General features: G+C 44.3%; 1 protein-coding gene across 1 annotated transcript; it reads left to right on the plus strand.

Moving 5' to 3' along the window:
• Positions 1 to 417: 417 nt before the first annotated feature.
• SNX5 (sorting nexin 5) lies at positions 418 to 27,984 on the plus strand. Its single transcript, XM_081206511.1, has 13 exons — positions 418 to 554; positions 8,792 to 8,896; positions 10,143 to 10,253; positions 11,608 to 11,729; positions 13,925 to 14,048; positions 15,390 to 15,485; positions 16,349 to 16,454; positions 16,552 to 16,627; positions 20,876 to 20,915; positions 22,542 to 22,628; positions 23,486 to 23,645; positions 25,329 to 25,414; positions 27,405 to 27,984. Exons 1-13 carry the CDS (start codon positions 495 to 497, stop codon positions 27,453 to 27,455), a joined length of 1,224 nt encoding a protein of 407 aa, XP_081062637.1. The 5' UTR covers positions 418 to 494; the 3' UTR covers positions 27,456 to 27,984.
• The last annotated feature ends 6 nt before the right edge of the window (positions 27,985 to 27,990 follow it).

Raw genomic sequence — 27,990 nt, forward strand, 5'->3', positions numbered from 1 at the left:
ATCTTCTTGCAGTCTATGGGACTCTCAAGAGTCTCCTCCAGCACCATAATTCAAAAGCATCCATTCTTTGGCGAGCAGCCTTCTTTGTGGTCCAGCTCTCACTTCCATACATCGCTACTGGGAAAATCATAGCTTTAACCTTAACCAAGGGTTAATGCAACCCTTGGGCCATAGAGGGGTGTGTTGTGTTGCGTGTTGTCCAGGCTTACATCGCGACCTGCTGCCCCGTGGGTCCTGCCGCCGAAAGGCGGTCGCCTCAGCTCTCCTCCTGGGCGGCCGGCGCTGCCCACCTATCCTCCCCATCCCCGGACACGGGACTCAAGGCGGCTTAGGGAGGAGAAGATGCGCGGGCAGCTGCAAACGGGGCTCGTCTACCCTTTTCTTATCTCTAGGGCGGGGGCGGGGCCGCCGCCTCCTCCCGAGCGGCAGAAAAGGCGGCGCGCGGGGGAGCCTCCGCGGCTGCGCAGTGAGGGCCGAAGAGGCAAGGCGCTGTCATGTCTGTGGCCGCGAAGGAGCAGCTGCCGCGGGAGGAGGAGAAGGGGAGCCGGGAGAAGGTGAGGCTCGCGCGGTGCGGGGGGCGAGGGGAGCCCTTCTCTCCGGGCTTGGCCTGGGGGGGGGGAGGGAAGGGAAGCCTCTCCACAGCCCCGCCGGAGAAGAAGCGCTTCCCGTCCCCTCCCCCCCCGCCTCTTTCCCCCTCAGAGAAGCGCTGCTCTGTCAGGCGCCCGCATATTTTGAGGGGGGGTGGGAGGGACTGCGCGCGACTTTTACCCAACTGAACCCCCTCCCCCCTCTCTGAGGCCAAGGCGCGGAGCAGAGAAAGGCCTCCGGAGTCCGGGCTGACGGTTCCCAGGGAGCGAGTCGGTTCCGCTTCGCTTGTGGACGGGCGTCGCGTAACAGCACCGCTTCCGGGGAGGGGAGGGGGCCGCTTACCTGCGCCTGCCTGCACGTGTGGACGCGGCAAAGCCCGCTTCCTGCGCGCCGTCCGGCTCCTTCATGCGGTGCCTGCTTCACACCCCACACCCCCCCCCCCCCGTCAGGCGCCTTTTTTCTCGGCCGTTCCGAAGCCGAAACGAGGGCTGCGGGGCTTCTGCCTCAAGCCTCTGCCTTGGGAAGCCCCGGGGGGGGGGGCTCTTCTCGGGCTGCGCCTCCAGCGCGGGTGGGTCGGAGGTGGGTGGGGCTGCAGTCAGGACACGGGGCGATGCGCTCGTAGGAAGCTGCCTTCCACCATGCCAGGCCTGTGGTCTGCTAGCTCAGTACTGCTGGCAGGGGCTGGCCGAGGGATTCAGCCCGGACACTGAGATCCAGCGCCGAGGGCCTTCTGGCGGTTCCCTCATTGCGAGAAGTGAGGTTACAGGGAACCAGACAGAGGGCCTTCTCGGTGGTGGCGCCCACCCTGTGGAATGCCCTCCCATCAGATGTCAAAGCAATAAACAACTATTTTACTTTTAAAAGTCATCTGAAGGCAGCCCTGTTTAGGGAAGTTTTTAATATTTTATGCTGTATTGTTTTTAACACTCGATTGGGAGCTGCCCAGAGTGGCTGGGGAAACTCAGCCAGATGGGTGGGGTATAAATAATAAATGACAGTGGTGCCTCTGGATACGAACGGGATCCATTCCGGAGCCCCGTTCGTATCCCGAAGTAAACGTAAGACACGGCTGCGTGTCTGTGGTTGCGTTTTGCCACCTCTGCGCATGCACGTGACATCATTTTGAGCGTCTGGGTTGCCACAGAGCCCAACCCGAAAATAATCATCACAAAGATACTTCAACCCCAGGTATGACTGTATTGTTGCTGTTGTTGTTAGCCGCCCTGAGCCCGGCTTCAGCTGGGGAGGGCGGGATATAAATAAATTATTATTATTATTATTATTATTATTATTATTATTATTATTATTTGGCCAAGGTTCCCTCCGAGCCCTAAGGACTGAACTTCATGTATGCAAAAGAGATGGGCGCCTGTTGCTGGAGGTGTCCGGTTTGGCCACAGTGACACGCCACCCTAGTGATGTCCTCTCTGTGTGGGGCTGCGCTTGAAAAGTGCTCAGGGACTCCAGCTGCCTCAAAGAGCTGCAGCCAGATTGTTATAGGGGAGCAGACGACTTGCTAGAAGAAGCTCCCAACTGGCTACCAGTCTGTTTCCGGGCACAACTGAAAGTGCTGGTTATGACCTGGAAGACCGTACTCCCTCATACATACCTGCCCAGGTTTGGAGATATTTGGGGGAGGCCCTTCTCTCTGTCCTTCCACCCTCACAGGCAGGCTTGGTGGGGATGTTCTCGGTGGCTGCTCCTAAACTTTGGGGCTCCCTCCCTAGGGAATCTAGATTAGCTCCATCCTTCTTTCCTTCCACCAGCAGGTGAATACTTTTCTGTTACAGCAAGCTTTGGGGAACTGACTGTTTTTAATGAAAGTGCTGGTGCCTTGCTGTTTTTTTGTAATTATTGGTATGATTTTAATATATTTTATATCTGTATATAGTTTTAATTCTATCAGTAGTTTTTCAGTGATTTTTTTTCTTTGTGCTTTTCGAGGTTCTTGTTTTTATCTGTAAGTCAGATTGAGTCATGTCAGAGAAAGAGGGGAATAAATAAACAATGCCAGTGAACTGCAGCCCATCTCCAGTCAGTTTACTTTAAAAATTTGTTGTGCTTAAATACAAAGAACTACTACCATCCTGTTCAGTTCAGCCCTAGATCAGTGGGACTTCTTGTGCAATTCTCTGCAACTTTACTTGGAAGCAACTTCCACTGTTTTCAGTAAGGCTTATTCTTAGGAAAGTGTGCATAGAATTGCAGCCTAAAATTTATTTTTTTAGAACGTATATACCATTGATTGATAAAAAACAAACACACACAACCCCCCACTCAAAGCTGTTGAATGCTAAGATTATGCTGTGCCCACATTTTTAATATGCCTTCATCTTAACATCAAGTCGACCTCAATTTGTGACCCACATTTTTATATTTTTAATAGAATAATGCTTAATAAATCCTTACAATATGTACTGTGGTTCCCTAGATGGTGTTGGACTGCACTGCAACTCCCATCATAGTTTCTGACTGCTGCCAGTTGAGTGTGTTGGCTGAGGCTAATGGAACTCTAAGTCCAACAACACTGGAGGGCTACAGCTTTCCTTCCTTGTTTGCCTGGGATCATTAATTATTAGCCTGCAGGCAAAGTCAGCTCTGAGTAGGAGTAGCATTGCGTACCACAAGTGGACATGCTGGAAACCAATCTGCACGTAATGTGAAGTGATCCTAAATTGCACTATGAACTTCATGCATAATCTCTTGCTTATTCTGGAATAGAGTGATATCTGAGCGGAAGCTGTTTCTTTTATCCAGTATCCTTCCCCCCCCCCCCCATGTACTCTGCAATATATATTGTTCTGACAACAGAATGTGCCTGGGCAGTTAAGATAAGTAACTTCAGAATAGCTGTATAAACCTTTTGGCAATTGAATGTGCTGACATGGCACACAGTCTACGGGCAACTCCTGTTTTGTGTGCGTTCAAAGAGTGCGTGACCGTAAATGCTGGAGTTATTTTTGGACCCGGAAGTGGGCAGGGTGGGCTTATGTGCACTCCACTGACGCGTGTGATGACCCAGAACGTAACCCCCACACAAAATGGGGGTTGCCTGTATATACATGTAACTTCAGAAGTGCAGGAAGCCCTGATCCAGCTAGGTGACAGAAGTTAGGGTCTATTTTTTTTCTTAGAGTTTCAGAGCATGGGACAATGTAGTACATCAAACAAGCAAGAATATACCACAAAGCAAAAAGAAAATCTAGCCAGTTAAGCACTCCAAAAGGCAATAGAAGAAAATTAAATGATGGGTAGGGTAGAAGAGGAAAGGGTAGAAGAATGAGATGATGTAACAGCTTCCCCCAAAATGTATTTTGGGTTCAGAGGGAGGCTAATATGACCACCTGCTACATTAATAAGGAAAGGGAACCAAATTGGTTGAAAACTCTGTCCGTTTGAGCCTGTTGAGCAGCAAGCTTCATAGGTCTGTTCCTCACACAGGGAAACATACAATATACCAGGCTGTAAGTGTAAAGTCAGATGAACTTGGAGGGGGAAAAGGATGCAAAATATTAATTAATTAGCAATTTGTCTGTTTTCTGAATGGCAGCAGGCAGGCTTTTCTTTACCCTAGACATGCTACAATACTGAGAAGTCTAGTGCAGACATGACTAAGAATTTTTTGCCACGCTCCCTGTTGGTCCAAGTTCGTAGAGGCACATAGCAGCAGCAAATGTGACGACGTGGACATGACCATACCTGTGCACACTTTTTGTACACACGGGCCACAGACATGCATACATATAGACAGGCGGCACTTTTATGCACTTTTATGTGCCTGCTGCGTCAGCATTTGAAACTAACCGGGAGCCAGTCGCCTTTTGGAACTAAGGAGCGCCCCCTTGTGACCAAGTGGAGATAGAAATCTTGCCACTTGTTTGTGACAGAAATCACCACCACAGGAGCGCAAGAGTAGTGTTCCTTGCTGACTAAAACAGCTGAAAAGCTGTCACCAGCTATTGAGCTTTTGGCTTTCCTTTTCATCGCTGCTCCCCTGAAGCCTTTTCAGGGCTTTTTCTCAGCTTGAACTCACCGAAACTCAGTTTCAGCACCTCTCAGGTGGGCATCATTGCCATTCTGAGAGAACGAGTGAGGTGTTCATGGTGAGTTTCGGCACCTCTTTTTCTAGGAAAAGTAGCACTGCGCCTTTTGATGTGCTGAAGAGACTCCCTTGTGGTACTCTTGGCATAAGTAAACAAAACTCTTTCACGTGGTTAAATGGATTCCTTCTCACTTGGGAGCTGGGAGCGGTATGAACAGCTAACTTTGCAGGTAGCAACTGAAGACCAAAGCAAACTGTCCTTCTGTGGTCTGGCCATTCCCACTCTCTACCCAGCATTCAAAAGGCAATAGCAACTCATTTTTCAGCCTGCCCACCCTAACCTCTCCCTCAGCCCCTGTCTGTCTTTGCTCCGCTGTTTCGTTTCTGTTTCCTTTCCACTCGGCTCAGCTTTCAGTTCCTTGCTCCTAGATAGACGACATCTGATTTTTCACATTGTGATATATCACTATTAAAAAATTCCTTCCAGTAGCACCTTAGAGACCAACTAAGATTGTTACTGGTATGAGCTTTCGTGTGCATGCACACTTCTTCACATACCAAGAACTAGTGATATATCACTAGTTAACATAGGCGCCGACTCCATGGGGCTTGAGGGGGCCCGAGCCCCCTCAAAAATTCGTTTGGGGGGGCTCAGCCCCCCCAATAATCTCGGGCGGCGGTGGGCGCGTCCGCGGCTTTTATAGGGCGCCGGCGCGGCGGGGGGCGCCGGGCCGGGGGAGGAGGGCGGCCGGCCTGTCTCCTTGGCAACCCCATTGAGCAGCGCCGGCTCCCCCGGGAGGGCCATCCCCCCGCGCCGCCGATCGCCAACACCGCCGACGCTGTGGCTGCCCGAGCCCGAGCCTGAGCCTGAGCCCGAGCCTGAGCCCGACCCGGAGCCCGAGCCTGAGCCTGAGCCCGACCCGGAGCCCGAGCCCGAGCCCAAGCCCGTCAATCAGTCAGTCAGGAAGGAAGGAGAAATGGGGAGGGAGACGAGGGAGGAAAATTGCGCGCAGGGTGAAGAAAGGAGAAGGGCGAACGAGACGAGCTTCCAACCCAAACAAGGGCTGGAAGACTGGGAGGATGCAGGATCGGGAAAGAAAGCGACGCCTTCCCCGCCCGCGACGTCGCCCGCTTGTCATTGGCAGCGCAGCGGGCGCCCAGAGGGGCTGGGCACCGGCGCAGGGCCGCTCCGCAGCCGCGGAGGACAGCTGCGCGGCTAGCAAGGTGTGCCGCGTAGAGCGCGGCCCTTGTGTGGCCCGGTGGCCAGGCAAGCTCGGGCAGGGACCCCCATGCGAATCTAAGACGGGAGAAGAGGGCAGAGCAAAGGGGGTCCCTTCCCCAACCTCCGGCTCTGAGACTTCCCTGAGCCCCAGAAAAGCGAAAGGATTTTCTCTTCTTCTTTTTTTATAAATATTTTATTAAGGTTTCAAATACAAAGTTAGAAACATACACTGAAGAAAAAAGTAAAAGAACAAGAAAAAGAAAAAAAGAAAAAGGAGAAAAGAAAACCAACCATTCAACACATTTTTTATATAACTAACTGGACTTCCTCGCATCTCCCTTACCCTGCATTCTTTATAATAAAGATATCAGCAAATTATTACCTTGTTTCGTACCTTATTTTGTACTTTTCAAATACTATACCTCTAAATTTAACATACTTTTCATCAGTTACTTATATCTTAAATTAAACATAGTATTACCTTAGATTTTGACCTTTTCTTACTTAAAATATAACTTCCTCTTTCCCAAATCTAATTGCTGAAGCTATAGTTTCCGAATCATGTAAATTTTTAACATTCATACAACTTATATTGTTTTTGTAAATAGTCCTTAAATTTTTTCCAGTCCTCTTCCGTTGTTTCTTCTCCCAAATCTCGGATTCTGCCAGTCATTTCAGCCAGTTCCATGTAGTCCATCAATTGCGTCTGCCACTCTTCCAGTGTGGGCAAATCTTGTGTCTTCCAATATTTTGCGATAAGTATTCTTGCTGCTGTAGTTGCATACATAAAGAAAGTTCTATCCTTCTTTAACACTTTCTGGCCAACAATGCCCAAGAGGAAGGCCTCTGGTTTCTTGGGAAAGGTATACTTAAATACCTTTTTTAACTCATTATAGATCATTTCCCAGAAGGCCTTCACTTTTGGACAAGTCCACCAGAGGTGAAAGAATGTCCCTTCAGCCTCCTTACATTTCCAACATTTATTATCAGACAGGTGATATATTTTTGCAAGCTTGACTGGGGTCATGTACCACCTATAAATCATTTTCATAATATTTTCCTTCAAGGCATTACATGCCGTGAATTTCATTCCGGTGGTCCATAACCTTTCCCAGTCCTCAAACATGATGTTATACCCAATATCCTGAGCCCATTTTATCATGGCTGATTTGACTGTCTCATCCTGAGTGATTTTCTCTTCAACCTGCCCTCCATCCTCTTGCAGAAAACTCTTTGCCTGCCCTGCCCGTATCTCGTTTTTGCTTTTTAATTCCACACACGCACCCTTCGGACTTCGTGGCAATCGGGCGCGCGGGTGCGTTTCCTAAGAGAGTGAGGACCCCCGCCTCCTCCCCACCTGCTCCCTCGCCAGCCAGCCAGCCGCGCGCCCTAGCTGGAGAGCCCCGGCCGTCCCCGTCGCGCAATCGGCTGGATCTCCCTTCAGCAGGCCGTGCTCACAACTCGGCCCAGGGACCCCCAGCAGCGGATCTCCGGCCCAGCTGAAGAATCCGGCAACAAGCCCCCTCCTCCCCAATCGCTCCGCCGAAATACGCTCCAAAACCCCCCAGATAGGCCGCCGGCCACCAAGTCTCGTGGCGCCCTGAGCGAGGGTCTCTCCCCAACACCGCCACCTCGAACTGCGTTCTCCCGGCTACCTGAGCGAACCAGCGGCAGGACCCCGGTATGGGCCCCCCCAATATTTTTTATAAGTCGGCGCCCCTGCTAGTTAACCATCGCAATACAGTACACCAATATATTACAACGTCTGAATTAAGGAGGGGCAGCTGGGCTGTGGAGGGAGGGAAGGTGCAGGCAGGCAGAGGAGCACCTTCTTAGGCTTCCTCTGCCAAGGCCACCACAACGTGAATCGCTCTCTGTGGTCCTTCCCAGCAATCGCCGCCCAACAGAGGTGCACGCTTGCAAGCTCAAAATTTACCGCGATCTGATCTTCAGACCGGTTTCAGACAATGTATTGATACATCACACAGCCCTAGTTATGACTCTGATTTCCATATATATATATATATATATATATAGTGGAACTCAGAGAGAGACCTCAGTTGAAGATCTTAATGCACTAAGAGTGGTGTGGAAAGAGGTCATCATCATACATGGGGGCAAGCAGTTTTGATAAACAATGTTGAAATTAATTCTAGCCCTTCTTTTGAAATAAATTTTGAAATAAAATTCAAATTAACTTTCTGCCAGTCCTGCATAGGCTTCTCTGAGATTGCAGTATACAGTGGTACCTTAGATTACAAACGCTTCAGGTTACAGACTCCGCTAACCCAGAAGTAGTACCTCGAGCTAAGAACTTTACTTCAGGATGAGAACAGAAATCGTGCTCTGGCAGCGCAGCGGCAGGAGGAGGCCCCATTAGCTAAAGTGGTACCTCAGGTTAAGAACAGACCTCTGGAACGAATTAAGTTCTTAACCAGAGGTACCACTGTAATTCTAAACTACCTAAATGTCATACTGCTCCTAAGGAAAGAAAAAAGAAGTAGTTTTATCTTCCCCACCCCCAAGTCCTGTTTTTATTCAATTGATCTTATAATAACCCTCTCATATATTTTTCATGTATTGTTACTGCTAATGGTTACAAATAGAGATTGAACTCTGGTAAGGACAATTGTTTAAAGAAAAGACAGCCGTTCCATCTCCTCCCAGAGATATGTTCACCTTTTCACTTAAGTGGGTCTTTCCTATCAATCACAAGTTGCAGCGCCTGTTCAAGTGCCCAGTTAGCAACACCCCTGGTGCCTGCCACCAAAGGACTCCTCAGCAGCAGTACCACGGTAAATAGGTGACCCGAAGGTTGCTTCCAAAGAATTGCTATTCCTATCCCATCCTCCTAGCTGAGGTTTGACGGGTATGGAGTTGGTGTAGGAAGCTATTGCTGAGATCTCCAGCCTTCTGAATTCCTTCTGCTTTCATTTCAGATGAGGTCTGTTTCTGTGGATCTAAATATTGACCCTTCACTGCAGATTGATATCCCTGATGCTCTTAGTGAAAAAGACAAAGTGAAATTCACAGTCCATACTAAGGTAAGATGGCAGGGAAGAAGGTTAATTAATGTTGGAACAAAGCTACAACTTTGCCATGTTGAGTGACCAAGGTAACTTCTATGAAGTTACAGATTAGTGAACATGACTTGGAAAATAGCCTTACCTCACGTAAATTGAAATGAAAGCATTTTTATGCCAGTTTTTTAAAAGATGATGTGCTCTGTCTCTCCAAAATTATCTCTTGGGAAATTTCTTTCTACTTCTTATTATATTTTATTTTTTCACTTGCTTCCATATACATCTAAATACCTCTTGTACTAATCAAGATTGAGCAATGTGTTGAAAACCACCTGAAAAGCTATATATCACGTTTTAAACCAATATATATGTCCATTTATATAAAATTCAAAATGAACCATGGCCAAAATAAGATGAGATTTTGTTTAAATTGAACAAAAGCAATATTTCAGGGATGGTGTTGCTCATGGGTCATTTTAAGATACTGGTTTGGGGTTAAGAAATTTAAGAAACTGGTTTTTGGTTCAATTGTTTAATCTCACTTTATATTCACACATTATATTACTGATTTTAATAACATGTAGTAATTCAGATTTGATTTCAGTAAGGGGGGCAAGATTTGGGACTTAGTCTTTAAATTTAAATAAAAAAATTCCTTCCAGTAGCACCTTAAAGACCAACTAAGTTAGTTCTTGGTATGAGCTTTCGTGTGCATGCATACTGAAGATCTGAAGAAGTGTGCATGCACACGAAAGCTTATACCAAGAACTAACTTAGTTGGTCTTTAAGGTGCTACTGGAAGGAATTTTTTTATTTTGACTATGGCAGACCAACACGGCTACCTACCTGTAATTTAAATTTAAAATCAGTTCAGTCTTTTTCTATTTGTTTGTATCTTGACTTCTAAACAGTTTTTGATGGCAGTTGTGCTGCCTGCATGGATCTGAATATGGGATATGGTTGCAACAGCAAGTGAGGAAAGCTAATAGTGGAGTTTTGTGTAGAAGGGCTGTAAACTCCATTTCTGGCATTCAGAACAAATTTCTCATCTCTTGTCTCAGAATCCTTTAATTTTACATGTGTTTCTTTACACCCGGCTCCAGTTGGTGGTTCTCAGGGTTCTAGTTTAAAAAAAAAAAGTAGATCCTACAAACCTGAAGTCTTCCCACCCATGTTCCAGCTTAACAGTCTCAAAATCCTACACTATTTATTATTTTTATTTTTTGTATTAATGAGGTCCAAAGGAGTAACTGATTTCTGCTTTCAGACTACATTGCCAGTTTTTCAGAGCACAGAATTCTCCGTTACAAGACAGCATGAAGATTTTGAGTGGCTGCATGATACATTTAATGAGACAGAAGAGTATGCAGGCCTAATTGTAAGTACTTACAAAATCTGATTTAAAATGTAGACATCTTTGCTAAACAATGAAATTGCAAGTTGCAAACAAGTAATTCTGTGGTTTCTGATTTTTTGTTTTAGAATTTCATAGTACTGATTCTTAATCTCCAGTGTATATTGGTATATATCTGTAGCCTTGAAACTCATTTCAATGCATGAGTGGGGTTGCTATGGATATTTCAGTTATGCTGCAGTTCTGTACCCACTTAACCTGGGATTAAACCCCATTGGGTTCAGTGAGACTTACTTCTGAGTAGACATGGGTAGGATTGCACTATTAAGTAACCACATTTCAACTCTTTACAATAACTAATTTTGAGTTTATCAAATAATGAGACCTTATTGAGGGCAGCAAGATGATAATTTAATGAAATAGTGATGCTATAGTGGATTCTTTTGTGAAATTCCCTCCAAAAGGAGATCTGAGAAGAGCCAGAGATGTGGATCTTGCGGAAGTGCAGTTAAATTCTTCTTTATTTTGTTAATCTTTGAATTGTGTGATTTTCTGAGTTTTCTCCAGTTTTAAAAATAAATGTAATTGTACTATTGTTGGTTTGAATTTTTTAGCTTGTTGGTTTTATTGAAGACTGAAGTAGTTGAGAAATGACATATATGTTTAGCAGCAAGAGTGTGTGTGTGCTTGTGTGTGCTAGAGTGCTGTTCTCAGTTTCAGCTCCAAGAGCATTTGACACCCCTCAACAGTTGCCCCTATTTTTTGTGCAAGGGGCTCATACAAAGGCAATGAGATTATTGTCAGGACTTCTCACACTTCAAATTTCATCATTTTATTTAAATTAGACATACAATACAATACTACTTTTTTGAGATGCAGTTTTGCATTTACTTGCAATGTGCTACGTCTCCACCACTGTCTATCTTCAATCTCTGTCCCACTAGATCTGTAGCTACAGATTTGCCCTTAGAACACTCTGCATACATTGGTCATATTTTAGTTCCTTTCACATCTTTTCAGCATTTACACTGCCGTTCTATAGAGAAATATTGTTATACTATACTGTACCTAAGTTATTTATTTATTATTTGCTTTAACAAATTATATACTACTTAATTACAGTAGGAGACACAATACAATGAAACTAAATATGACTAAAAGCTATTATTCTATTCTATTAAAAAATGAATAAAAAAGTCTTCAGAAAGCACTGAAAGCTCAACAGAGAGGTGGCTTTTCTGACCTCAGCTGGAAGGTATTTCCATAAAAATTAGATGTTTGACTTGCAGTGTTCTTGTAGAAATTGCTAGGCAGTAGAAATTACTGAAGTTCTCTTTTTGGACAAGGAGGTTCCTAACAACAGATCTTTTTGTCTAAGATTCCTCCAGCACCTGCAAAGCCTGACTTTGATGGCCCCAGAGAGAAGATGCATAAGCTTGGGGAAGGAGAAATGTCTATGACAAAAGAGGAATTTGCCAAAATGAAGCAAGAGCTGGAAGCGTGAGTGTGATCATACTTAACGAAAAGACCCTCTATATCCCATGTAAATGTTTGCTTGCTGACAAATCTATGCGAGTGTAAAGAAGGCTTCTGAACTGTCAAGACTCTACAGGTTAATACAGCCTAGTAAGTTTTCTGAATTTGCATTGTCTTCCCTCTCCTCTGCATGGTCTGTTAGTTTAGTTTAGTTTGTTGCATTCATATCCTCCCTTTATTCTAAGGACAATATATGGCCCTGGATAGCTCAATTAGTTAGAGCATGGTGCTGATAATGTCAAGGTTGCACGTTTGATCCCCTTATGGGACAGCTGCATATTCTTGCATTGCAGGGGTTAGACTAGATGATCCTTAGGGTCCCTTCCAACGCTACAATTCTATGGTTTTATCCTCTCAACAAACCTTGTGTGCAGGTTTGGCTCTGAGGTAGTGACCGGCTTAAGTTCACCCAGTTAAATTCCAAGTGCCAATGGGGATTTGAAGCCAGTTTCCCCAGTCCTAGTTAAAAGCTCATGTTATTTAAATCTGTTTATACACCACTATTCAGACAATTTGTCATTTACAAGCTTAGGAAACCTATAACATAAGTAAACATTTCAATAAAGGTACAATACATGATAGCAGTCTGGCATCCAGTGTTTGTGAATGGTTGGGGTAGGCAAATTCGCCATTCTCCAAAAAGAGAATAGACCTGTCTTGGTAGACTATTCCAGAGCATCAGAGCTGCTACGAAGAATGCTCCTCTCCTGTTTGAGGGTAACCTAGGCTTCCCATAAGACATGTTTCAAAATAGGATCTCCTCAGAAGATCTCAAGTCCTGGGAGAATTTGCACATTCTCAGAGATTACTAGAACCAAGTTGTTGAGGGCTTTAAAGTTAAGAACCTGTGTTTTCGATTAGGCCTGGAAATCAACTTGGGAGCCAGTTTGAAGGCAAAGTTGCTGTTAGTGTGAATGTCATCTGTCCAACTAGCTGGTAATCAGTCTGTTCTGGAAGGAGTTAACACGCACACACGAAAAAGAAGAGACAGGGAGCCTGTGGCTGTCCAGATCTTGACTGACTATTCTGACTGGATCAAATTAGGAATTGGAGTCAGCAATGGAGGGCTACAGGTCCCCCATCCCTGCCTAGAATGATCTGGCTTGTAGACTCTTTGATCCAGCATTGTCATCGGAGACAGATATGTATGGTGGCTTGTAGCACCTTTATCAGCTTAGGGTCACAGTCGATCTATCAGCCTGTCATGACAGAAAGCCTTGCACTATTTTTTTTAGTGGGATTAAAGGGTAGGTCTTAAGTCTGAGAGGTTGAATACTGATTTAAAATATCAAGATATGGGTGTGTGTGAAGAAGCTAAAGTTCATATCCAGATACAAGAACCAGTGCTTTTTTTCTAGGGGGATGCAGGGGTACCCTAGACATTTTGTGAATCTAAGTTTGGCCTCATTGAGGGGCAGTATCTCAATATGAGAAGGAAAATGAGAGTACCTCTAAACATTTTTTAGGAAAAAAGCTCTGACAAGAATTGTACGTGATGGAAGTTATCCCAGTTCAGCAAGGGAGATGAGTTTGCTGTGAAGCAGGAGCCCAAAGTCCTGCTTCTGGGGATGGTCTATAATTCCAGCCTCTGGCTGGACCTGTGCACATAATTTGAGGTATACGGTCATTGCAGCCACTGATTGTACAGTCGGGTGGGAGAGTGGCATCTAATCTGTCATCTAAAATGTAAATAAGAAGTTATGGCATTCATCATTGAAAGCAATTACAGTCATACCTTGGTTTTCGAACAGCTTACTTCTCAAAGGCTTTGGCTACCGAACGCCGCAAACCCGGAAGTGACTGTTCCGGTTTGCGAACTATTTTTGGAAGATGAACACCCGCAGCTTCCAATTGGCTACAGGAGCTTCCTGCAGCCAATCAGAAGCTGTGCTTTGGTTTCTGAATGTTTTGGAAGTCAAATGGACTTCCAGAACGGATTCCGTTTGACTTCCAAGGTACAACAGTAATTGACTGCAATTAGCTATGATTCCTGAGGGGCAGGTGACACTTTGAGTCCCTTCCAGCTCCTCGATTCTATGCAAGAAGATACCTGCAATGCTTGTATGCACAGCGCACTGCGATGCAGGTGCACCTTAGGCCGAAGTGTGCACAATGTGTGGCACATTTTTTTTTCCATTCCAATATTATTTTTCTTCCAGGGAGTACCTTGCAGTCTTCAAGAAAACCGTATCGTCACATGAAGTCTTCCTTCAGCGAATTTCTGCCCACCCTCTTCTCAGCCAAGATCACAACTTCCATGTCTTCCTTGAGTATGATCAGGATGTAAGGCACATCTGCTTTTCATTTATTTGCACTATTTCTAAACCAGCCTCCATCAAAAATATCCCAGGATGATTTACAGATCATTAAATTAAAACATCAAAATTCATAATTAATATAAGCATTAAAATATAAAAACAAAATTCTTCCATTTAAAACAATCCAGACAATTACAAGAACCACTGAAAGAATCAAGCCCCCAAAAATCCTGTCAAGGGAAGGAAAGACTGCATTTACCGTATTTTTCGCCCTATAGGGTGCACCGGCCCATAGGGCGCACCTAGTTTTTTTTGGGGGGGGGAATAAAGAAAAAAAAATTATTTCCTCCCCAGGCGCGGGGGAAGCCCAAGCTTCCCCCGACCCCAGCCCCCAGAACAGGCTGCTATCCGCAAGCCTAGGGAGCCCGCGGGAAGTCGCGCCGGTCTCCCCAGGCTTGCGGATATCTGCCCGAAGGCTTCGGGATGCAGGCAACTCTGCAAACCAGGTCGGGGAATAGCGGGTTGGCGGCGCTCCGCCTCCCCGCTGTGCCCCGAGTTTGTGGGGCTGGTGGTGAGGAGAAGCGCGCTTCTCCCCACCGCCAGCCTCCAAACCAGGTCGGGGAATAGCAGGGTGGCGGCGCTCCGCCTCTCCGCTGTCCACCGAGCTTGTGAGGCTTCCTGATATCTGGAGGAAGCCCGGGGCGCGCTGTGCAGCGCGCCCCGGGCTTCAGGATGCAAGCTGCTATCCGCAAGCCTTGGGAGCCTGACGGGAAGTTGCGCTGAGCTCCCAAGGTTTGCGGATAGCTTCCTGAAGCCTGGAGAGCGAGAGGGGTCCGTGCGCACCGACCCCTCTCGCTCTCCAGGCCTCAGTGAAAGCCTGCATTCGCCCCATAGGACGCACACACATTTCCCCTTCATTTTCGGAGGGGAAAAGGTGCGTCCTATAGGGCGAAAAATACGGTAAGCCATATACAACTTCACATTGCTTCCGTAAATAATACCTATTTAACTTGAGGACAGCTGAACTATGGAACTCCTTGCCACAAGGAAAGTGCTGTGGCAAAGAATTCAGCAATTTTTGAAACGGGATTAGAAATAATAAAATTATGTCTGCAGTTGCTGATTGACTATGCCAAACTCCATCTGCCACAATTTTGTAACTGGCTCTGCTCCTGTAGTGCCAGTTTGTCACACATAGTCCTCATTAATAGCTACCACTCTAAAGTGGGCTCTGTGGGTAGAATGCTGGAAATGCATGGGTTAGGGTATGGTGCCAATAGCACCAAGATCACAGGTTTGAATTCCAGCATAATGATAATGGATAGTTTATCTCTGCCTAATGTGTCTCTTTCCATATCTCTCTTAGCTAAGTGTTCGGAGGAAAAACACAAAAGAAATGTTTGGTGGCTTCTTCAAAATTGTGGTGAAGAGCGCTGACGAAGTTCTGTTCTCTGGGGTTAAAGTAAGAATTCTTAAAGCTAGATTGTCTCTTGCGTTATTTTCCATAAATCTGTATGCCCGCTTACATATACTGTATTACTAGCATTTAAAAACCTTTATTCCAGTTTCTCTCTTGGATTTTAATAATTTTCATATAAATGCTGATGTTGTTTTGAACTGCTTTTATATTTATTTTTTAAAAATCTTTTTATATATGCAATTGTTTAAACTGCTTTTTTTGTATGTTAACTGTTTTATTGTAAATCACTTCAAGACTTTCTGGCATGAAATTGTGCAAATTGCGTCGCTAAGAACAAACACTTAGGCTCATTCTTTAGCAATGGAGTGGGTTGGAGGGGGGCAAATCGGGGGCTCCAGGACACCATGAATTCAGTACTACTGTGAGCACTCCTCCGCCCTATATTTGGAGGTATAGACTTAACAACAGCCATGCTGGATGAGAGCAAAGTTCTATCTTCCCCACCACTTTCCTTTCCACTGTAAAGTAAAACTAACTTATCAGGATTTTTTTTATGGGGTAGGGAACAGAGCTGAGGGAATGGAGATTGCTTGTGCAGTGAACCTAACAGAGCATGACTTTTAAAGTGTTTTTCTTAAGGGTGATTATTTTGAAAAAGATTTAAGTAACTTTCAGGTAAAAGGGGGTTGGGGCTATCGTACTCCTGCACACGTACACAGACCTTCACATGATGTTCACTTGTTTCAGGGAAGGCTTCAAGTAGCTAAATATTTTGTAAATGATTCCAAAAGCCAAGCTCGTATTGCATTCCTACTAAAGAGGGTTGATGTGAAAGTAACTGTAGCCTAATTTTCACGTTTTCTTGGTCAAAACACTACCTTAATCATCCGAAAATCTCTTTCCAGGAAGTAGATGATTTCTTTGGACAAGAGAAGACGTTTCTTATAAACTACTACAACAGAATCAAGGATGCATGTGCAAAGGCAGATAAGATGACAAGAGCTCATAAAAGTAACCTTTTTACCTATAGAGACACTTAAAGAGTATTTTCCAAATACTGCTCAGTTCAGAGACAAGACTGAAAGTGTTTTGTGTTCTTTCTCAATAGATGTTGCAGATGATTATATTCATACTTCGGCTTGCTTAAATAGTCTGGCTCTAGAAGAACCAACTACCATTAAAAAGTAAGTCCATGCCATTCCTCTTCAAAAATAGCTCTGGCAAAGATTCTCAAACTTTCATTGTACACAGGTTGTACATTGACAATAAAGGTATTATTATTATTATTATTATTATTATTATTATTATTATTATTATTTTGTCACAGTGACAAAGGCCACTAAGGTTCAAAGTAGATGTGATGTGTCAGATTCATCATCTGCTATCCTGATAACTTTTTATTTTATTTAAATGGTAGCAGGACATGTTAGGGGTGACACAGTTGAGACCTCTTGTATAATTAAGACAAATCAAAAACCTGAAAACAATATTAAAGGGAAATTAGAATTCAGAATATTAACTTTTGGTGCCTTCTGTAAATTTGATTAGTTTTCATGCTATTTCCTTTTATTTTTCTGCCTTTGATTTTCACTTTCTGTATTTCTTTCCTATTGATTCTTTTTTGCTAGTAGGTGATATCCAGCTTAGGGAGTTATCCAACTGTACTGTTTCACTAGGACAAGAACTTTCAGCTGTTCAAGAGAACCATCCCCGCTTCTCCCTGTGCTGCCGCCCCCTTCCAGCTTGACCTTTGAATCTGTTGCAGGGGATCCTTCCCCTCTCTGGAGCAGATTTACAGGGCGTGCAGGGTGAGGAGAGGGTGAGGAATTTCCATTGCACAACTAAGAATCCTTACACTAGTGGAACTGCTCAGTTGGATACTGTCCCATGTCGTATTCAGCATAGACCTATTTATTTCAGTGGGTTTTCTCTTGAGTATGATGAATGTTGAAATCACCTAGTGTCTGTAAATTTCTCTGTTCTTTGTTTTTGTCTTAATACTATTGATTTCTCAACTGGCAGCTAGCTGCTTCTGCTGCCTGCATTCTGCTGTTCTTACCCTCTCGTGTAACAGCAATTGACTCCTGTGGATTCATTGGGCTGTATTCAACTAAATTGGTGCCCTAGCAGAAGCCAGTGTAATGAGTCCCACTAGGGTAAGAGGACTGCCCTTGCTTCTCCTTGCCACCCACACCCCGATCTGCACTGGAAGGTCTTGAGAGCCCCCAGAACAGCATACAGAGTGAGGAGAGGGGAGAACATTCCATTGGGCAAGCAGAAATGCCTGTACTGATGGAACAATCTCCTTAGGACCCTCATACCTATGAGACCACCTCTGTAAGGTCCCACAGAGGACCTTACAGTCTTCAAACACATCTTGGAGGTGTGGCTGGCCTCAACCAGAGCCAGGGCTTTTTCGGCTGTTGCCCCGATCTGGTGAAACGCTCTGTCACAAGAGACTAGGGACTTGACATCTTTCCGCAGGGCCTGCAAGACCGAGCTGTTCCACAGGCCTTTGGCCAAGGCACAGTCTGATAGAACTCTAGCTCAATGGTTGCCATTAATTTGATTTTGAATTGATTTTAGAATGCTGTTTTACTTTTATTGTTGTTTGCCGCTCTGAGCCCGGCTTATTTATTATTATTATTAGCGCTAATTTGAATGCAACCCCTTATGGTATTTTTTGCTGACAGTAAAAGGTAAATGTAAAGGACCCCTGGATGATTAAAGTCCAGTCAAAGGTGACTATGGGGCACGGCGCTCATCTCGCTTTCAGGCCGAGGGAGCCGGCGTTTGTCCACAGACAGCTTTCCGGGTCACGTGGCCAGCATGACTAAACCGCTTCTGGTGCAATGGGACACCATGACAAGTGCAAGAGCGCACAGAAGCACCATTTACCTTTCCACCACAGTGGTACCTCTTTATCTAGTTGCACTGGCATGCTTTCGAACTGTCAGGTTCTCAGGCCGCAGTCAGAGGTAACTGGCCTCACTCCAGGCATTCGGCTTGAGATCCTTGTTGACCTCCCCGTCTGCGTCTCCCGGCAGGATACAGGCAAGGTCACCAATCGGCGATCCCACTCAGCGTGAGAGGGACACACCCCTCCTCCCTCCTCCCTGCTTCCCTCAGGGAGGGGTAAAGAGACAGACAGAAATCTATTTACATGACTTTATTCCTGTCATTCCAGCAGTACAGAGAAACGTGTCTGCACTCTCCAGTCTCCAGCAGTAGTGTGGAGAAACTCCACCCCTGTACTTCCAGTACAGGTCAGATGACATTCTGAGCTAACATCCGGTGCTCAATACAGTGAATAGACTGCCCCTTTGTCCCAATAGTACAGTCCCAGACATCAACATCCTGTTTTGCATTCCAGACACCTGCAGCTGGCTTTCGCATTGCTGCTTTTTCCTGCTAGGTTCGCAGGAGCTGGTACAGAGCAATGGGAGCTCACCCTATCATGGGCATTCTAACTGCTGACCTTCTGATCAGCAAACCCAAGAGGCTTGGTGGTTTAGACCACAGCACCACCTTTTGCCAGTGCAGTGCTCTTCACTTGAGTGTGCTGTCACCTACTAATACAAAAGCGTTCTGAAACTCAGGTTTAAAATTTTGCAAATGCACAATTGCTGAACATTCTATTCCAGATCCATGTATGTTTCTGGTTCTTTGCACCAGAACAACACCAGCCCTCGTTCTTTTTCTATGGGGTCTCCTTTTTGGGCCAGTGGGCACACCTGGAATTTTGAGAGAGTGCTGTGGGCTCCAGTCACAAAATGGCTGCAGTGGGGGTTGTTGCCTAAACCAAAATGGCTGCCTTAGCTAAGAGCAGAACAAGAGGCAGGACTACAAAATGGCACAGGCATGCCCCATTGCCCCACTCCAATCAATTAGGGGGAGGCACTACATCAGGCACCCCCACATTTTCCCTCTGTTCAGAACAGAAGTGAAGGTGGGTGTCCAGTCTTGGCATCCAATGAAAAGTGGACATGTTTGGGGGAAAGTGTTCATTGTAGGAAAGGGGAAACCAGTGCTAATAGGGACTGAGCACGAAAACCAAATAGTCCCTCATGTGTTGTGCACTTTTGAGGCTTTTTGGGGGGCACATTGATGCTTGTGGGCTCCATGTTGGCAACCTCTAATCTAAGTTGTCTTCTAGTACTATATTATCTTCCTCAAGCATAATTCCTGACTCATCTCTGTTGGACTTGTTTATAGTGATGAAAATTGAGTTCCCTCTGGAAGACTCTGCTAAAATTTCATTACTGCCTAGCAGGTTTCAGTAGCATAAATAGGGACTGAGCACGAAAACCAAATAGTCCCTCATGTGTTGTGCACTTTTGAGGCTTTTTGGGGGGCACATTGATGCTTGTGGGCTCCATGTTGGCAACCTCTAATCTAAGTTGTCTTCTAGTACTATATTATCTTCCTCAAGCATAATTCCTGACTCATCTCTGTTGGACTTGTTTATAGTGATGAAAATTGAGTTCCCTCTGGAAGACTCTGCTAAAATTTCATTACTGCCTAGCAGGTTTCAGTAGCATAAATACATTCACCAGATTATCCAGTTAATAAGGTGTGGTAGCTTCTGTTGGTCAGGGATGTCTGCACCTCTTGTCTTTCGCATGGCTTCATACCTCTACTGTTAGTACCTCCTTCCTTGCCCTGTGTTCTTCTGTGTCGTCATAACTCTGGAGTCTTACGGAACAGGCCAATCTGTTCAGGCAGGTAGAATCAGAATCTAGTCTTATATAAATAAGCCCACAAAAGTTACCTGCAGTGCCATTTCTTTTACATGCCTGCTAAGGGGCTAGTAGCCTATGTCACTGTGCTGGCCATAGAAAAGGGGGAGCACTCTCCTTCCCAGCCAGCCTGGAAACACAGACTAAAAAATATTGCTTTCCTCCAGGTAGACTGGTGGAGGTGATCCAACCTGGAGGTTTCTATCCTGGTTGTGGAGGAAAGACTTCCCTCTACAGTTAGCACAGAAGCCAAATAGTTTGGCAGAGGAGGCATGGAAGAAGAAGAAGAAGAGTTTGGATTTGATATCCCGCCTTTCACTCCCTTTAAGGAGTCTCAAAGCGGCTAACAATCTCCTTTCCCTTCCTCCCCCACAACAAACACTCTGTGAGGTGAGTGGGGCTGAGAGACTTCAAAGAAGTGTGACTGGCCCAAGGTCACCCAGCAGCTGCATGTGGAGGAGCGGAGACGCGAACCCAGTTCACCACGAGTCCACCGCTCTTAACCACTACACCACACTGGAGTCAGGTCACTGCACCTATGAATTTAACCACTAACTTGGCAGCCATAGCTGATGTGGCCCCCCAACTCCTTGCCCCAGTGCAGGAGGTTTGCTGCTAATATAAAGCTATTGGTGTGAGTTCAGGGTTTGGGAGATACAGTTAACATTCTCTTCTCACCCTATTCCTCCCCAGGTACTTGGTGAAAATTTCTGAGCTCTTTGAGAAACTCCGGGTAACTTTTATTTTATTTTATTTTTTATTTAAAATATTTATATCCCACCTTTCAACAAAAAATAATCCGACCATAACATCCCTCTTAAAAGCAATCAAAACATTTAAGAATGTATTATAAAACATAAGTAGCATAAAACAGCAAGATAAAAATGTAATCTACAGAGAAAGCAGCAGGAGACAAAACAAAAAACTACAATTGGCACATGTCATCAGTATAAAATGGAAGGTATTTGCCATCTGACAAACTATTGTAAGGGAGGGGTCAGCATTCACTTTATCAGGAGGGACTTCCTATGAGAAAGCCTCTCCTTAGACACAGCCTGACGGACTGCGCTGGTCAGTTGGGACACACAAGAGGGCATCTGACCATGATCTTAGTGGGCAGACCAGTTAATAGTGCAGAAAACAGTCCCTTTAGTATCATTAGCCTAAAAACCACAGGCCAGTTCAACTAAGAAGGTGCTTTAGCAGGAACCAGCACAGCAAACTGAATCGGGGTATGTGTGTGTTTCAGGGTCTGGAGAACCCCCAGAACAGTGCCTGGCGGGAGGAAAGGGGAGAATGTTCTATCAGCAAGCTGAAGTGCTTACGCTGACAGAACCATTGGAAAAGTGCAACGTTCAATTCCTCCCCATAATGGATGTAAAAGAGTATTGCACTCTGGACCAAACTGAGTTTCCAGATACCTTTTCAAAGGAAGCCCCGCTTAGAGTGCATCCAGTAAGAGTAGTCCAGACAAGGTGTAACTAAGACATGTGTTTTCATGGCCAGATCTGTAGTTGGTGTACCAGCTTGTGCTGGGCAAAGGAATACCCACCACAGCTGTCGCCTGAACATAATTTGTCAGAGTTGGGTCCAAGGGTATTCCAAAATAATAACCTGTGTTTAGTGCCACACAGCCTGAACCCCTGTTTCTAGAGCAGCAGTTCTACTGAACTGAACCCTAGTGATGTGCACACCATCTTGTGTTTCTGCATGCTCTGTTCTGGATAACTTTGTTGATTTGTTGGATTATTGGGGAAATGTGTGATGTGTGGTGTGATATGGCTTAGCAGCTACAGTGCCATAAAGTTCAGTATGCCTGCCTGCCTGCCTGCTGACGCAGAGCACCATAGCTATTCCTCAATTAAGCTTAACTTTTTAGCCTACAGGCAGTCCATGGAGGCCCCAGGCACTGATCCAGAATCTCAGCAAGGTTGATCTTTGAGGCACCCTATAAGCAAATGACCAAGGTGTAAAATAGAAGTTCCCCAGCACTACTGTCTAGTACAGGCTTCCTCAACCTTGGCCCTCCAGATGTTTTTGGCCTACAACTCCCATGATCCCTAGCTAGCAGGACCAGTGGTCAGGGATTATGGGAATTGTAGTCTCAAAACATCTGGAGGGCCAAGGCTGAGGAAGCCTGGTCTAGAATCATATCCTCAAGTCACACTCCTGTGTCCTTGTGTGGGTCATTCAGCAGGGCTGCCAAGGTTGTTTCCATTCTTAAACAGCCCAGGGCCAAATTGAAATGGAACTGTTTATTCTGCAGAATTTAACTTTTTTTTCTTAAAGATGCTACAGCCAATATGCACTAAATTTTAAATTGTTTGTCTATACAGTAATTATGTTTTCTTCTCCATAGAAAGTAGAGAATCGTGTTTCTTCTGATGAAGATTTGAAACTATCAGAATTACTAAGATACTATATGCTCAATATAGAAGCAGCAAAAGTGAGTCCTCTCTGAACATTTTCTCCAGTACTTACACTATGAGAACAATTTGGCTGAACTTTGTACCACAGTTTTGATAGCAGTGCATTAACATGCTCCACATGATCACAATCTGAAGGTTGAAATGGTACCAAGATAATGGGGAGACCATGTTCGTTGTTGATTGGGTACATTTTTTTGTCATTGAGGTTCAGAACTTCTTTGGCTACTCCTAGACCAATTGCCACACCTGGAGTTCACGACCTTATTCATCTGCTTCTGATGAGAAACTTGCAGCCCTTTCTGATTCAACTATATCACTATCATGAAAAAATCAGGAGGTTGCTGTGCTCAAGGTCAGCTTATTGCATCCCAGCTTCCAGCATCTCTGAACCTTGGCCCTGCTCGCTTGGACTGATGGAAGATGGGAGTCCAGCATCATTTGGAGGGTACCACGTTGGGCACCACTGACCTAGATTGGCAGGCTTGTGCTAAGGAGATAAGCTTCATATCTCTGCTTGGCTATGACTCGCGAAACGGTTCGAAAAGCAAGGCGCAGCTTCTGATTGGCTGCAGGAGCTTCCTGCACTCAATTGGAAGCCGTGTCGGATGTTCGGCTTCCAAAAAATGTTTGCAAACTGGAACACTCACTTCCGGGTTTGCAGCGTTCGGGAGTCAATTTGTTTGGGAGCCAAGCCGTTCAAGTCCCAAGGTACCACTGTAATAAGGTTTATCTTAAACTTCTTCAAAAGCTCTTTGTGCATTTCGGAATGCTTCTTGAGATATAGATGAGGCTGCATATCTGTATAACATGGGGTGTAGCTTTGAGTTAAATTCTCTGATCAAGAACTGTTTTTTCTTTCACTCAACCTATTCAGGATCTCTTGTACAGACGTACACGGGCCCTTGTGGAGTATGAAAATTCAAATAAAGCTTTGGATAAAGCTAGGTTGAAAAGCAAAGATGTCCAGTTGGCAGAAGCACATCAGCAAGAATGCTGTCAAAGATTTGAGAAACTTTCTGAATCTGCAAAACAAGGTAAAACCACTTCAGGACACCACATTAAGGCAAAGCTTTGCAGTGGATGTGCCTGAGATGTTCTTCCAGAGTTTTTCAGTCTAGAGTTTACTTGCCTTGTAGAAAGATGTAACTTCTGCTTGTGATATGCAGTCTAGGGTGCTGATGACTTTATTCCCTAGCAATCAGCATAGGGATAAACATTGAAATTGCTCTGAAGTGATGGGCGGGATCTCATTTTTCTGCATCAAGTTCAACAAGCAACATCTGAATTGTGGGGATGGCAAATGGAGTCTGGCCCCCTCAGTAACTGTGTCGAGCTTTACAAGAGCATGATTTGTCTTAAAGGTGAGGAGGCAGGAAGCTTATGAATTCTTTAATGGCCTCCCTACCACTTTCCTTGTAATTTGAACACTGACCAAGAGTACTGGATTACCCGATGGGCAGACTTACATTTTGCAAAGCAAAAAATGAGTTTTTTGAAGCAAAATGACACTTGATATTCCCCCCCCCCAAAAAAAGAGAAAAAACCCAAACCAGCTGCCATGGGAAAAATCAGAACTTTGTTAAGACATCCTTAAATGCCACTAGAGTTTTATTTTATGGTTTAGTATTGTTTTTGTTTTGAATTACACATAAGGGTAACTATAATAATTTCTGTACTTCGTGTCTCTAAAGGTTTGCCCTACTGAGCATGAACTGAAAATAAAACCCCACCTGCTTCACCCAGTGTATTCCACATATACATGCTCTGCCAGCATTGAGCTATTTCTGTGAATGAATTTTGTTGGTTTGATTGCTATTTTCCCTTTCTTTACCTTTACAAAATCCTTCTAAATTTATTACTAGAGCTAACACTAAGAGTTTGGGACAAGTATTCATTACCTTCATCCCAGACTTTTGATTCAGCCGACAACCATTTTGCACGGGGGTTCCTTTCACGGCCCCCGTATGTATTGGAGGAACACGTATGAGCCTGCCCTGCCCCCATTACACCCTTTTAGCGATGTGTTAAGTGACGTTTTCAGGTCACTTCCAGGTTTGGCACCATGGATACGTCCACGATCATGCATCTTTCAGACACACACATTCATCAGTCGCTGCCTGCATTTCCCTTTCCATAGTGCTATGGAAATCTTTCAGAAAAACTGGGTATTATTTGGAATAGATATATATCAGCATGTTTGGCACTTATTTATAGTTTGACAAAATGGGTTAATTCAGTTACCAAGTTTCTCAAAAGACATAAAACATTTTGCTGCGTGTAAAAGTTACTCATTCCTGTTGGCAAGCACTCAACATCTTTATGCTAATGATTTGTTCATGTGTTTGTCATTAAACTCAATTAAAATGACAGTGGCTTAAGCTATTGGAGCATTAACCCTACCCAAATGAATTCCTACACTAATGGAAGTCCATGTGTGTTAGGTTCTGGCATGCAGGCGTTCTTCTGTAGTAGCAGCACTCTTCTCCTACCCAGCCCATCTGTAATGCACAGGGTAGATTCTTGTTGGTGTGTCCGCACCCCCCATCCCCCCATTTGTGCCTAATAATGAAACTGAAAACAATTCTCTCCCCACCCTATTAGAATAATTTTCAGATTATGCAAAAATAATGTAGTGATTTAAAATTATTTAAGACGATAAGACCCCCCCCCCGAGTCCATCTCCAAGTGATTTAACATCTCTGTTCTCCCAACGGCAGAACTGATCAACTTCAAACAGAAGCGAATAGCAGCATTTCGTAAAAATCTAATTGAAATGTCTGAGCTCGAGATCAAGCATGCAAAGGTATGTGTTCTAAAGTAAGACACTGGTTGGAGGCTGCCTTAACTGTAGAAAATATTCCACAGTATGCATTTGGGGGCATTTCAGCATATTTGTCCTTTAAGGGCTAGCAAACAGGCCTTTTGCAATATGAAGACTGTTCAGGTGGGGGGGGTCGCTAATTAAGTAGCTTGATTTAGATTAGTGTGTTTTATGCTGTCAACCAAAACTTTCAGTATCACTAAATAAGCCCTGAAGTCTTTTTTTGGCATGGTAAAACTTTCCAAATATGGACAGAAAACTTGTTTAAATTTGTTTCAAAGAACTTCTGTTCCACTGCTTATCTCTGGGTGCAGGGAGGACTTATATATGTCTGAATTGAGGACTCTGACCTTTAAGGACATTCTCTTAGAGCCTTTTATATGAATAAGAGTCAGCTATGAAATGGCACGGTTTGTTTAGGAGGAGGGACTACTGGAGCATATAATTAAGAGCAAGGTGCCCAAAATGTTGAGAATTCACACTGCGTAGTCATATCCAGGGGGAGGGATGTTTTGTTCTTATTCTTACACAGAAGACCTACTTCATGTGTCTACTTAATTTTAAAACCTCCACACAAGTGCATGAAGCTCTTTCATGTCAAGCCTCAACTCAGGAAGGTGAAGGTGTGAAGAAAGGAGCCTCCTATACTCAAGGCTTCCCATGCAATTTTGAGACCTCGTACAGGAGAATCCCAGTGTCCGACCATACACTTCCACACAGTGGCAAAGAAAGCTTAGTATGCTCACTCATGACCTATTAGTTCTTGGAAAGTTCATTTTTAAAAGAATCTAGTTCTGGTTCATCCTATCCATACAGGAACTAGTTCCAGTTTATCCAAATGAACCTTTAGTCCATACAAAGTTCATCCTCTGCAAAAGAAAAATAAATCAGCATTCAGATCCTATAAGCTGCTGTGCTGAAGTATAAGGTCCAACAGTGAAACAGTGAAACAAACAATAAGTGAAGCTTTCCCCCCAATTGATTTCCCATACCAGAAAAGACTTACCCTGTTTAATATGTTTCAGCCACACAGCTGTTAAAGGCATAAGGCATCATTCACTTTGTCCCTGTCTCTGTATTACTTGTTGCAAGTTGCTCCTGTTGGAAGAGAGCAAACGGCTTCAGCAGGGAAGATAAAGAAAACCCCTCCATCTGATTGTTTAGAAACAGTGACTAAGACATTAACCACAGCAGCATCTCTATCTGGCTACTAAAGTCATACCATGTTGCCTCCACGTTTTGTTTCCTAACTTTCTTTACTAATGCTCAGTAGTTTGTTTGTTTTTTAAAGTAACAGCTAAGAGTTTGGCAGGGGGGAGGTATTGAATGTGAAGATGAACTAGAAATCATTCAAAGTTTTGCACCAAAATGAATTTAACCCATAATAATAATAATAATAATAATAATAATTATTATTATTATTATTATTTATTATTTATACCCCGCCCATCTGGCTGGGCTTCCCCAGCCACTCTGGGCGGCTTCCAACCAAGTATTAAAATACTGCAATACATCAAACATTAAAAGCTTCCCTAAACAGGGCTGCCTTCAGATGTCTTCTAAAAGTTTGGTAGTTGTTCTCTTTGACATCTGGTGGGAGGGCATTCCACAGGGCGGATGCCACTACCGAGAAGGCCTTCTGGCTGGTTCCCTGTAACATGGCTTCTCGCAGTGAGGGAACCGCCAGAAGGCCCTCGGCGCTGGACCTCAGTGTCCGGGTAGAACAATGGGGGTGGAGACGCTCCTTCAGATATACTTTAGTTCACCTGGCAGTTATAGTAACTGCGTCTGCATAGGGCTACAGTGTTGAGTTTATGTATGTAAACTACCAAACTGACTTCAGTATTTCGGATAACAAGAAAAGCACGTTGAACAAGACTATTTGAAAATACATTGGATTATCTTATTCTGTGGTTAGGTTTGATGGCTCCCTGTCTCCTCCACCTAACGGACTACTTCTTTTGCCTTCCAGAATAATGTTTCTCTCATACAAAGCTGCATTGAAGTGTTAAAGAAGAACTGAAGGCAACTTACCTGTGGGGGGGTGGAGTGAGGAAGGCACTTGGAAATTGCATTCAAACGGCCGCATGGGACTGTTTCTAGCTTGGTTTCTCTATTCCACCTTTTTGGGCTAAAAACCTAACCAAGCTGACACTAATGCATTGATCTCAATGATAAAAAAAAAAATGTATTACATATAGATTTGCTTGAATTTCCACTGACGTGTTAAACCTCAGGGTAAGCAAACAATATGTGTATGAGTTTGATAACTGGCAAATTACTATTGTGGAAGAAACTGGTTTCTGGAAAAATGCCTTAGCACTGGAAATGAGTTTGTGCAGTGGAAGATTTGAAATTACAATCTGTCATGGTGCCTGTTGCATATATACCATAACCCAAATATCTCTATTTCCATGTGCAAATGATTACAGCTAATGCTTTGCAGTTTTATAAGGAAATGCATTAACATTAAATTTCATAAACCTCTACTGCAATATTTTTTGATTCACTGTGTATGTACTCTTGAATACAAAATAAATGTCTACTCTTGATTTATG

This window comes from Podarcis bocagei, assembly GCF_964188305.1.
Source record: "Podarcis bocagei genome assembly, chromosome: 8".
In the NCBI taxonomy this organism is placed as follows: Eukaryota; Metazoa; Chordata; class Lepidosauria; order Squamata; family Lacertidae; genus Podarcis; species Podarcis bocagei.

Coding starts and splice junctions, on each gene's coding strand:
- SNX5 (XM_081206511.1), top strand. CDS start 495: ATGTCTGTGGCCGCGAAGGAGCAGCTGCCGCGGGAGGAGGAGAAGGGG. Junction 14,049..15,389: donor TCCTTGAGTATGATCAGGAT/GTAAGGCACATC, acceptor TATCTCTCTTAG/CTAAGTGTTCGGAGGAAAAA. Junction 22,629..23,485: donor TCAATATAGAAGCAGCAAAA/GTGAGTCCTCTC, acceptor CAACCTATTCAG/GATCTCTTGTACAGACGTAC.